We start from the raw sequence: 13086 nt of genomic DNA, 5'->3' as shown, positions 1-13086 counted from the left end.
AAAAAAGGATTTTTCCTTCACTTTGTTTCTTTAGCATAGCTCACCCTCAAGATTTATATCCTCTGGTCACTCAACAACTGTATTTGTTACTGGACAAATTCCTCCTCTCCCCAGTCCTCCTTTAATTCAAAAGGTTTCCAACGAACTATCCAGTTTTAAGCAAAGAAAATAAACCCAGTGGTCTGTCTTAAAATAGAATTATTAACTGAAAAGCCAATGCTGCTCGCCTTTCTAAATATGGAGGCAATTTTGTAAGTAATATTTTAAAAAGCCCTGAATAATGATACCTTAGACACGAGTCTTTGTGGCTTTTTTACCCCCGGATGAATCCTTCGGAGTCTCGGCGCACAAGACTGCACCCACATTGAGGGCAGGTTTATTAAAAGAGGAAAAAACCCCTTGTAAGTACTTTTACGACCCTTTGTGTAAATAACGTTTACATAATTTAAACAGTTTGCTTAGCTTTGCTGCCCCATCTGCCCAAGGCCCCCAAGTCCCTCTCCTCTCAGAAAGGATGCAAGGAAAGCCATAAGGTCTCGCAGAGCTGCGGAGTTAATGGCATGTATCATTTACATTGAGGGCATGGCATGTTTGCAAACTGAGCTTACCATTGAGTGATGAAGTGTACAAATGGCTCAGAGAACTCCCCGGCTGGAAGGACGGGCGATTCCTGGGATTGGATTGAAACAAGAAGCAGAGTCAGAAGGAGAGAAGATAATTTTTTTAGGAGAGTAATACAACGGTGACAACAAAACCAAAAAAGAAAGGGAAAATAAAACCCCCAAGGAAGCGACAAAGCCCCCTTTTCACACAGACAATCTGAGGCAGAAAGGTACAAATTCTTCTGAGAATGTGTTATAAAACACTGAATTTCAACTAATGAGTATTACACAATGGGTAAAAACATGTGGAAAGACACTGAGGGGAGGTGAAAAAAGGACAATGATAGCCACAGGGTAAAAAGGAAGGTAGGGAAAGTGTAAATGAGAAATTAATGATTATTTAAGTAACACACAAATGGTCTTGTAATTAACAAAGAGCTGTGAAATTATTCTTGTGTTGACCTTTGTTTCTTTCACTGCATTCGCTATTTATTTACACTCATGTTTATTTACACTTATTCATTTCAGAGGCTGTCCTCATGGGCTGTCTGTGCTAGATTTAAAAGGTGAAAGCATTTTTAAGAGGGAGAAAAACCCCAAAAGCAGGATTTGCCAGTGCAGGGGTAGGAAATAACCCTGGGTATTTACGAAAGAACAACAGAAAAATAGATTAAGAGCACAAGAAACAACAAAATTACAAACAGGGAACAAACAACATCACCATTTGCAAAGAAGGGCTTTACGAATTTAGGAGTTTTTCCAAGAATGACAGAGAGCTCCACTGTGTTTATAGTGTAACAGCTCAGGATGTAATGAAATTACACTGCAGAGTACTTTAACAGTGTCATCTCATTAGACCTACAGTTGGAACAAGAGAGCCACATAAAACAGGCAGCTGCAAATGACTCCATTCTCATCTATTCTCATTTGCTATTAAAAATACCTTTCGGCGTCTTTTTTCCTCCCTGACATCCCTACACAAAGTACCCTGCAAAGTATGATACATGCACCTATTTAAATTAACAAAGGAATGACTTATTTTAATCTCACTGTGCTTTGGAGTGCTTTGGCCATTTGGATGAGCAATATATCATTACATACAACCTTCCAGCGCTGCAGGCAAGAAACTCAGAGCGTGCAGCATTTGGTGGGAGCCAAACAATTTCTTTAGCACACAACTGTGTCAAATGCATGCATGTATTCATTATTGAGAATGCGAGGAAATAGCTTTGATGTAGTGGAAAAAAGAAGATGATAAAAGCACCTCTGCAATGTGTGTGCCATTATCAATGGTGGCAGATAGACACAACTGCAGAGACTCCTATGTGATTAGTAAATATACATATAATTGCTGTGGCCAATTATCAGAAAAATGAGATCGGTAATTACAAGACAGAAAATTAACTAGAACTCTTATTAAGGCTTTGTTTCCAATTCAAACAATGGGAAAATACAATTAAATCAAAAGTAACTGAAGAGTAAAAGGAGAAGCCAAAATTGCTTTACGATTTTCAAAGACTTCTATTAAATACAAGGAGTGTTTGATAGAACATGCCCAAACCCTCTCTGAACTTAAGACCTGGTGAGAGGGAGGTTATTGTTTCTCAACTTATAAATGACATCAATATAGGAAGGTTTGCACTGGAGAGTGGAAGGAACACAAGGAAATAAGCACTGCGATTAAACTTTCCCCACTTCAAAGAACTGTGCATGGAAATTATTCACGTTAATAGAGAAAAAGCACAGCAAAATGTCAGGCTTGTTCATCCGGCATGGAGCCAGGCAGGTTTTACCCCTCCCCATCGTTTTCCCTTGTCCAGCAGAGCTGGGCTTGCACCTGAAGTGGCAAAAGCCACTTTTCCAGGTGGGATGGACTCCAAGGGAGCAGGTAGGAAATACTCTGGGCACGCATTACACATCGTGTTGTGAAGCCGTCAGAGCTCATTCCCTGAGGAACTGGCTCTGCCCAGCAGTCCACCCCTGCTGTTTGTTTTAAGTAAAATGCAAGTGAGGAGCTCTTCAGAGGCGTCCTCCGTCGGGGCTGCCAGCTCTGCTCAGTCCATGCTGGGGAGCAGGACAGGCAGCCGGCGCTTCACACTCATTTGGGAGGTGATAATTTCTGCAATCACAAAGAGATGACGAACCCATAATAGAGTGAAACTTCATTATGAGAGGGGAGGAGAAGCTGATGAACTGCTCTAAAGCCATCAGCCTGGCTCTCCCAGGCTAAGCTGGCATTCAGGTTCATGCAGCCAAGGGAAGAACTTGCTCCAACGTCAGGATTAATGCCTTGACCACACAGCTCCCGTACTGCAGCACAGCCAGGAGATGATATGCTCCTCCACAAGCATGCAAGAAAAAAATCACCTCGATGAAAGTAAATGTTAAATAACATGAGATTTTCTTGGGGGGCCCATACTCTTCTGTACAACACAGGTATTTCAACCCCATCCAGGCCTACCCTCTTCTGTTGTAGCCATGTTGTCAGTCATGGCCATGCCTTCGTTGGCTTGCTCTCAAGAGCTCCAGAAGTGATTGTGTGTGTAGTTATGAATGGAAATGAACACAAACTGGATCTCAGTATGAAAACGAAATGCTTTAATACAGTCTCCCAAGGATTTTAGACTGGGCACCCACAAATTTATTGGCTATTTGCCTGACAAATTGTAAACCTTTTGGAAGAGTGCATCCATCTCAAGGAATACTTGCTGACAAGTGTGTTCGAGGGCAGAAAGATCAGTGCACATAAAAACCTTAAACCTCACTCATGTAAATATGAGCCAGTTGTTACTTTACAGCACAGGTAAGACGGGGGGAAGGAGGCAGGTTTGGGGTTCAGGTGAACCAGGAAAGTACAGACCCTCAACTGCTTCCACAGGTGAATACTGAAAAGCTGCATTTTACCTTAGTTGGAAAGAGAAAACATCCATTTGGGTGTTTTTGGATGTGCAGGGAAACTGATGAGCGAAGTATTTCAGTTTCTGATACTGTTCTATGCATGACCATTTGAGTAGTAGAAAAGTGAGAGTATTTTGTAGTTAAGAGCTATGTCTAATGAGAGAAAATCCTGCTACTGCCACCTCTATAATTTGAGCAATCACAAAGTTGTATCAGACATGAAGCAAAGAGTTCCAGAACTCAAAGTAAATACACCCTACTTTGTATCCTTCAGTTCCCTGGACTCCATCTGACACTCAAAGAGATGAAAATAGGAGGAAATAAAACAAATACACGTCCCTTCCAAGTCTACACCATTGTGTGATGCAATGCAGTCCCATTGGATGTAACTGTAGGGAATGGTCCAGGCACACTCGGATTGCCTGCCTGATTTTACCCACCTGCACAATGAAATCACCCTATAGAGGCAAATAAAGAAGCCCAAGATTCTGAAGGAGTAAGGAACAGGTATACTCATTTTAAACCTGGGAAATGGTTCTTTCATTTTTGTTCAATGCCCTATCTTTTAACCAATATCATGAAGCCCTTTATATTGAGATACTGCTAAAATGGCAGTAAAGACACAAATGGTTTTAAAGGTCAGTGTGCTGTTGGCCTCTTCCATCCCCAGCATATTCCCAAGACGTTTCCCTAAGCATCCAAGCAATGTTTCCACCCCATGGATCTGCTGCAGAGGACGACCAGATCAGGCTCTGATTTCTCAAAACCAGCTGAACTGTGCACACACAGTGAGAATGAGGAAGGGCAATAGGAAAAAAGTTTGAGTGATGCCTTTGCCTTGTGAATAATGAACAGTTCAAGAAGGTCAACCCATTACAACTGAAACCGTTTAATTATTAATTATGCACAATCTATGAGCAAAAGGACAAGATCAGAATGTTTAATGTGTGGTAGCTCCGACTGGACCCTCTCTTGGCATTTTGTTATTAGCACTTGTCAGCAAGGTGCTCAGGCATAAAGAAAAAAGCACAGCAGCAAAAAATCCGAGCTAGCAGGCAGAGGGAAGGCTTTAAACTTCAAACACTGCTCCTGATACTTAATTTATAGAGTGCCAAGGCTCTGGTATAAACCTTATTGACTTCCACGGAGTCAGGGGAAGTCACATTATCTAAATGAAGACCTGAGAATGAGAATACAGAGACAATCCCTCCAAAAGCCCTCTCTTTTGAAGGGGGTGACAACATTATTATCTGATTCTTTTTTTTCTTCATAGATCTGAACACAGGACAACTGAACCATCTAATAGCGTGTCCAGAAGTCAATCAGTCCTTTACAACCTATGTAATAAGAGCCTGAATTACAGGTCCAAGCATTCTTCTCACCTACTTCTCAAACCTGTTGTTCAAAATGTCTCCTGATTTGTTTGCTCTCACTAAGCAGAGTAGTAGTAGAGATGCTACTGAAGCTCAGGAAATAAATAATGTCCAGCAAGCCCACAAATAAATATGGATAAGGGGCCTTTCCCCCCTTTTCTGTGCAGCTCTGAGGTTTATCTTGACAAACTCAAGAAGTAAATTCAATGGACATAGCTCTGAGTTACTTATTTTCTTTGGAAACACTCTTATGTCAATGAAATATGGGAGTAGTTCTTGACAGGTAACATACACCAAAAGCATCCCCTGCTTGACACACACCTTCAGAGGTCCTACCCCAACAGACTATTTCTTGAGTGTGAAATATTTTTTCAAAGCAACTGATAGATTGAGATTTATCATCACATCCTTTCTGAACAAAGAGAAAGCCACCATCTCTCTACAACAGGAAAATCAGCAAACACAGCTTTCTACATAAAACCTTCAAGAAGGCGATGGCAAAGCCCCCAGCTATGTGTTAAGTTCATACCTGTGTTCCTCCTACAGAGGTTGGTATTTCCCGTGGACCACCCACTCGGTACCAACAGGTTTTACTCCCTCTCTTCATCTGCAGACTCCCTCTCTGTGAAGGGTTAAATTTCCCCATTCCCCACAGCTACTGCTATTTTGCAATACTTGCTCCTCAGTGAAACGCCTGTGCAGAAGGAAATGCCATGGTCCTATGGCTCTATGGCCACAAGAGGGAAGTTAGCAGAACCCAGCAAACCAAACTTCAGTTCCGCTCTCCTCTGGGTTTCTCCAGCACACCCTGTCTTTGAAATTATCATCTCCTCTGGGCAGATACTCCTATTCTGCAACTTGGCCACTGATGCTGAAATGCCAGTATTTAATAAATAATGTGTGTGCTTTACAAAGCATTTCTGGCTTATCACTTCAGCCGAAAAAAATCTCTCGGATTAAAGAGTTTCTATGCACTCCAGCTTCTCTTTTACTAAAGCTTTCAAAGAGCACACATATTTTTATCTTGTAGCTGCATTTTACTTTGTGGCCAAATAGTGATTTTTTTTTTTCAGGCAAACTGAAGTTTTACATGCACCAGAAATGCTGCCAGGTGCAATTACATGTAATAAATGCACTGCAGTTACTGAGCTGTTTCAATGAAACCAGCAAATTACAACATTGTACACGCTCAGACTTACTCCTACAAGGACAACCTAACTTTTGCAGCATTCCTAAGTAAAGTAAAACAAACTAAATCCATTTCTGACTTTCTACCTACTTCAAAAGCACTGCACAAACCTAGTGGCAGCTGATTTCCTACCAGTAACAAGTTTGCAGAAGACGGTGATGTCTGGAGGTGGCTCAGAACCCCAGACTTGAAAGCATTTCTGGATTGTCCCCATTAGGCTCCCGCCCCCAGCAGGAAGGTGAAAGATGATTACATCTCTGCGCCAGGTCACTTCTTGTTCTTTTCTTAGTAGCAGATGCCAAATGTGACAAATTATATGTGGGGGCATTTTGGTGTGAAGTTTTGTCTGCTGGGATTGGAGTGTCAGCAGTAAACTCATTTATTTCCAGATCTCTAGCTGGACGGGAACCAAGGTCGAAAGGCCAGTGTTTTATTCACCAAAACACTCAGCCTACCTTTAACACCTCAAATCATGTGAGAACCAGCTATTCTCTCAGCAGCACTACATGCTCCCCAAGTTCTTGAAAATCTCTTGTATATGTAACCTACATCATACCAAACACATGCAGACATTCCTGGTTGGGCAAGTCAGTAGATACTTGGGGCTCGTTGTTGTCACTTCTGCAGTGTCTGTGACTGTGGGATGTTTTCCTGAGCCCAGAAGAGGAAAGGAAAGAAGCAGAAGAGTGTAATTAACATCAGGAATAATCTAGAGTGGACTACATGACATTTTTTCCCTCTCCCCAATCTTTGTACTTGTTAGTGTGGCTCTCCAAAAGGCCTTGCAGATAAGGGAACAGGTAGTTGGAAAAAACAGGTTAATCCTTTAACCGTAACTGTAATTGCTTTTTCTCTAAAACAAACATCAGAATTTTTTCTTCTCATTGCTGGTCTCTTGTCGATCATAAGGCAGCAGAGCACAGCAGTGTTTTGGGTAGATACACACACATCCGCACATTTCAGATAGCTAAGGCACAGCAGCATGAAACGTAGCCTCTACCTGTTCGCACCAAAGGGACTCAATTGAAAAACTAAAACCATTTGTTGTTCCCTTTTTTTCTTCCTCTGTACACTCCCAATGCATTTTTATTGCTTTTTCATAAAACACCACTGCAAATAATCAAGCATGACCATTGACATCCACAAGATTGAGTTTTAGGAACCATTAAATGAGCTTGCCCTCTTGGGAAGGTTCTTGCTCAGGTTGGTCTAAAGGTAATTATTCAGCAATTCCTACCTGTGGTTTTACCTTGTTGCTATATAAGTTGCTCAATCTCATACACTAGTAAGGTCACAGTTTCTGTCTCAATAAAAGGATACCCTAAAACAACTTATCCATGGGACAAATTATAATGGGTTTGCATCCACATGCACACACACGTGTGTATATCCTACCACCAGCTTTTCTTGCATGGAAATCTGCAAAACTCTGGGAATTTTCAAGGGTTAACTGTAGCTGTTTATACATTTAAATCGATACCTGAGACTCCAAAGAGAAATTCCTCAAGAAAAAAATAGTCTTGCTTCATTTTGAGCCTTTGGAACTTTCTACTTCATTTATAGAAATAGCACAACGTGGTCCTGATGGACAAGGTCAGGAAATTCAGCACTTGAGAAGCAACAATCTTCATCGTGTTATTTGATCAAGCTGAATGTCCTGTGAATTTTTAAGGCTACGCCACAGCAATAAATAGAGGGATATATTTAACGAGGTATAAAAAAAGAAGGGAATAAACCCAACTAATAGGATACATGTATTAAGTGCAAGTTATTTTTTCCATTAGAAAATGTGAAGATTTAGTGACACTGAACTGCCTCACAGCTCAGCATTAACACTACACCAGCGTTAACTGCTGCTGTTAAATGTTTCTAGAGTACAAATTTAAAGAGAACAAAAAAAAGAGGTCTTTGATTCGTGGAGTTTGCAAAGTCCTTGAGCTAGATTAAACTGCAGTCTTGTGAGACCGAGTATCTCTGTGGGGGCGCTTAACAGAAATGCTCAAGAAACTCGTGGAAAGCTTCTCACTACTTACTCATGAAGCGATCAGAGAAAGGATTCACGAGTACAACTAATGAATTTTGCTTTTACATTTCTGCCTGACTCATCAAAATGGGCATTTAGAATCATAGAATAGTTAGGGTTGGAAAGGACCTTAAGATCATCCAGTTCCCACTCCCCTGCCATGGGCAGGGACACCTCACACTAAACCATGCCACCCAAGGCTCTGTCCAACCTGGCCTTGAACACTGCCAGGGATGGAGCATTCACAACCTCCCTGGGCAACCCATTCCAGTGCCTCACCACCCTCACAGTAAAGAATTTCTTCCTTACATCCAATCTAAACTTCCCCTGTTTAAGTTTGAACCCGTTACCCCTTGTCCTGTCACTACAGTCCCTAATGAACAGTCCATCCCCAGTATCCCTATAGCCTCCCTTCAGATACTGGAAGGCTGCTATGAGGTCTCCATGCAACCTTCTCTTCTCCAGGCTGCCTCCTATTTGTAAAAAGTAGTATTTGCTCTTGACAGTCTTCACTCCTCAAGCTTCCAATGTCACTGGAATAAGACAATAATAATCTAACTGAAACTGATGGACAAAAACTAAGTTCGTTTTTTCTCTAATGCAATCCAGTTTAAAAACATAAAACCCAAACCCAACACCTAAGTCACTATTACACAAGCTATGGAAACTGAAAGCAAAATTCATTCATTTCAGATTCTGAAGAAAGGGTTAGAAACTGGAGCTGATGCTTAACTACAGCACTTGTAACCACAACTGCTCCAGTACAGTGAAACTGGGTTTACCGCAACCACCCAAGGGGCTGGCAGTAATTGCCTTCCTGGAAGGGATACTCTAACTAAATAAAGGTCAAAGAAAATAAGCCCTGGAGAGCTTAAGGGAAATTTAAAGGAGTTGCTCAAGTCAGGACTGCCTACTGGATGCATTCCACAGTGCCAGTGCTGTCCATCCAATCTTCTCTGGATGCAGAGCAGACATCTCTGAGGCCAAAAACCATGGGATGGAAAAGATGGGATGCAGACATGCTGAAAAGCAGGGAACTGTCAGGTTTGGCCTTTTGGGATCTTACAGAATCATATAATGGTTCCAGTTGGAAGGGAGGTTCGTGTGCACTGCTCAGTGCTTCCCATACAACGTGTTGGTGAGCTGGAGACAAACTAAGTTGAGTGCTAGAATATTAAATGACTCTCAGCTCCCAAATAACAGCAGACTGCCTTTATTGCTGGCTGTGATGCAGGATAAATTGCATTAACAACCAGTCCATCCTCATCTCTGGACCAGAAGCAGGAGTCTTATGGTGGGAGATGCTGCTATGATTAGGACCATTGCTTAAATGAGTGTGTCTTATTTGTAGCTGGATCAGATTTCATTATAAGTTACCACATGTTAAGAAATAAAGGTCCTGACAAGCATGTATCCTATTCACACATGCTCCTTGCTAATTCTGCCATCAAAAAATAATCCCAGAACCAATGCCATTAAAAGGCCTATAATATAATCTAACAAAAAAAGTCAGGCAGAGTTCACTCTGATATGAGAAGAACCATGCCCATGGCAGGGGGGTTGGAACTGGATGATCTTAAGGTCCTTTCCAACCCTAACTATTCTATGATTCTATGCCTATGTTTTTGTTAGATTACCCTGCTTCTCCCATCACTTACTCATTCTGCAGGATTTCTGCAAGTAAATTTAAGTCCTAGAAAATGAACAGACTTTTTAAGCTGCCAAAGTGACCTCTTACATCTCTCATATTTCTATAACTAAGAGTCAGCTCCAAAAACCTCAGCTCTGCAGAACAACTGAAAACTCCCATGGACAGTTTTTATTCCACTGTACAGGGTTTGAGGAAAGTAACACAGAAGCAACCTCTTAACTAGTTCAGTCACCAATAAATCCTACGAATTAATGGTTATGAATGACCAGAACATTAACTTCTGGAATCTTGCCGTGGTGGAACGTGGAACAGTTCTCAGTGTTTCCCTACAAAACCCAACCAACTACCAATACAGTAAGCAACTGTTATAAAGAATCAAAGTCTCTGTTTCATCATTTTAAAACACTTCTCCCATGTCAGGTTCTGGAGTTTTCAGCCAGCTCCAGTGGGAAGGAGCAGGATACACATGCTGCCAGCAAAGACCCAATTACAAGAAACGTTCTCTTCCACAAAGCTGTTTAATCACAATTTTAGGACCCAAAACCATTCTTTGCCACACAAAAGGACACTATTAAGGCACTTGAGGACCCAGAGTTTTCAACTGCAACAACTTCAGCAGATTATAACTATGAACCTACATGATGATTGAAGATCCTCGAGGCAGCTCAATCCCAGCCTTGCAGATCTGCTTCTCCCATAACCTGACACTACATCTCATCCTCAAGCCGTGCCATCATGGGAGCACTGCTGTGCCCTATCAGTTTGGAAAAGAGGCGAGCTACAGATCATCACTCCTTGTTGCTCTGATCGTCATTACAGTAGGTGGGGAATTGTGCACCAGCATCACTGGGTTCCTATTGCACAGGAGAGGGGCTCTGCTCCCACCTCCTGTGAGTTTTAGGACCTCCTCACAGCCAAGGGGAAAATTTGACCCAAAATTAGCAGTCTTACAACACTGAGCACTTCTAATCCTTAATACTCATGGTAGCAGTAACAGCTGTGCAGTACCAGATAGTAAAGAGACTTTGTCTCTCAAAAAGTCCTTGTGTAGAAGGAAGAGTGCGTATGAGCCAAATAAGCAGGTCCCTCCGTTACTCCCCAGGAGGCCCATCTTACAGAAGACAAAGTGAGAAGGGTTAAGAAAAACCTAGTCACAAGTTAAACACATTTTCTTTGAGGCCTTTGTACACAAGACAGGGCTGGGAGGATCTATTAAAGTCAATGCTACCCATGAGCTAGAACAGAAAAGCCTTTAATATAAATGTTCTCCAAGACACTGCCATGCTAAGAGTTTGCACTTCCAGGTGTGGCAGCCACTATCTGAACACTATATATCTTATTAAATGACCCCATAACAATACAGACGAGCAAATAACACTATAGAGCCAATCCATCCTCCTCTTCCCCCCAGGCTCTAAACGTTATGGCATGCAACTTCCATTTAGACATTGAGTGTGTTGCAAAACAAAGCGAGTTGCACTTAAAGAACTTTCAGCTGAGCTATGCTCTGTAACCTGAAGTCTTAACATGCCCATGAGCACAGGACACTCCAAGCCACCACAGGAGAATGATGGCTCCATGGCAGGCTGGGGAACATGAAATAAGTTACAACAACTAGATACCAAAAGGCGAATGTTAAAGCTAGCTCGGCACTCAGGTGCTTACAGCCTGCACGAAGGCTGTTGGTTAAAGATTTTGTGAGAAGTTTGGAGCAATTCTAATCCTGAGGAAAAGATGTGGAAGCTGCAAGAAGGTCTATCATAATCTGCGGCTCTTTAGGGCTGTAGTTTAGAATAGTGAGCTTGGATTTAGGCACTAGTACCAGCCCATTTAAAAGTAATTTGTCTAGAAAATATGAGCGTCTTTAACTGACCTTCTTTAGGACAGAGATGGCCTTTTGCTGGTGGACCAGCACCAGTGCTGTGGAGTTTCCACGCCTCAACCAAAGATGTATGTAACAGGAATAACAACGGACGAAAAAGATGAAATAAACAGAATTGCCTCAGACCCTCCCGAAGAACCAGACCACCACAAAGAGCCAGGTAAAAGAGCCAGCACTGCTGGAGGACCAGGAGAACATCTTTCCTTTACACAAAGGATACTTGTTCTCTTTAATATAACTGCATCCCTCAAGGCTCAAATGTCACTTTTAAAAAGAAGTTCAGCTAAGCCATTAAGTCATTCTCTACCAAAAGGACAAAAGTGACCACCGCAGGTATGAGCAGAGGGTTTAGCAGTCCACACAAGTAGCAGTTACAGATGGAAATACAACAAAGAGAGAGAGTACTTGGGCATCACGCTGGCTCTAAGCTTACATTAAGCGAAACAAATGTGCTACATGGGACAGGCTGGAAGAAGCTGAACAGTCTCACAGGACACACCAACATCCAGTGACCCAACCTGATGAGCCAGTAATGACTTTCTGCTAAAGGTTGAGGCAAGTCTTTAAAGAGTTACAGCTTCTTCTTTCTTGTTCAAACTTTCCAATTACCATCATTGTCTTATTAAACATTAAAACCAAAGCAAAACTGACAGCAGTCTGCCCCTGGCTATTGCCTCACTGTCAAGAGTTGGGACCCCCGCTTACACCTCACTTTGGGAAAGGAGACAGGGAAAGAAGTGTTTCAATCAAGAGACATGACATTAGCCACTGAAATTCACACCTGGATCTCCCGCATCTCAGCTTTTTATTTTGCCCTTCCAATTAAACAAAAATGATCAGACAAGATTCAGATGCTTCCCTGCTTACACTCTGGTTTTCTCTCCTTGTCAAAATACCCTTTTTGCCCATCTAAACTGCATTAAATACGTCCTGGCTAAAGTGTGCCGCCACTTGAATGTCTCCGTTCCAACTCATCTGGCAAATGCTGAGGTTCAGCTCACACAATGAGGTTGAGGCTTTAGGGCCTAAAGAGCTAAAAGGACCAGGCTTTGAGACAATCAAGTCTTTCAAAGACTCAATATTAAGAGTAGAAAAACAGCATAAAGTGGGACGAGGCCAGTTCATGTCTGACAGCTCCAAGCTGCACAAGGCAACTTGTGCTCTGAGGATGTTGGGCATCGTGCTTCATTAGGAAACAAAATATAAGCTTTCCACTCCATTAGGAATGACTTTAGGAGTGAAAGCACATAAGACGACGACTCACCTCATCAACAATGCACTGCAATAACTGGAGAGGCTGCAATGGGAAGAAGAGGGGGAAAAAGTATTAGCCTATATGCAATATCTTTACAGTGGAGTGGAAAGAAAAAATCATTAATGCAATAAAATATAGCAAGATTAATCAACAGCAGCAAACTCTTATAAAAACATTGATGCTCAGGATGTTCTATTATTTCTAATGGTACCT

At 41.9% G+C, this 13086-nt stretch overlaps 1 protein-coding gene across 2 annotated transcripts in view; it reads right to left on the bottom strand.

Annotated features, from left to right (window-relative positions):
• Positions 1 to 13086, bottom strand: part of MAP2K5 (mitogen-activated protein kinase kinase 5) — a 122532-nt gene that overhangs the window by 20120 nt on the left and 89326 nt on the right. For both annotated transcript variants that reach the window (XM_080626543.1, XM_080626544.1), the window contains 2 exons: positions 12883 to 12915; positions 609 to 670 (listed from right to left, as the gene is read on the bottom strand). In XM_080626543.1, coding sequence (XP_080482669.1) covers positions 609 to 670; positions 12883 to 12915 — 95 coding nt within the window. The remainder of the gene's footprint in view (positions 1 to 608; positions 671 to 12882; positions 12916 to 13086) is intronic.

The sequence above is a fragment of the Psittacula echo genome (assembly GCF_963264785.1).
Source record: "Psittacula echo genome assembly, chromosome: 10".
Taxonomy (NCBI): Eukaryota; Metazoa; Chordata; class Aves; order Psittaciformes; family Psittacidae; genus Psittacula; species Psittacula echo.
Note: the sequence above shows the minus strand (reverse complement) of the source record. Positions and strands in the feature narration are given on the sequence as shown.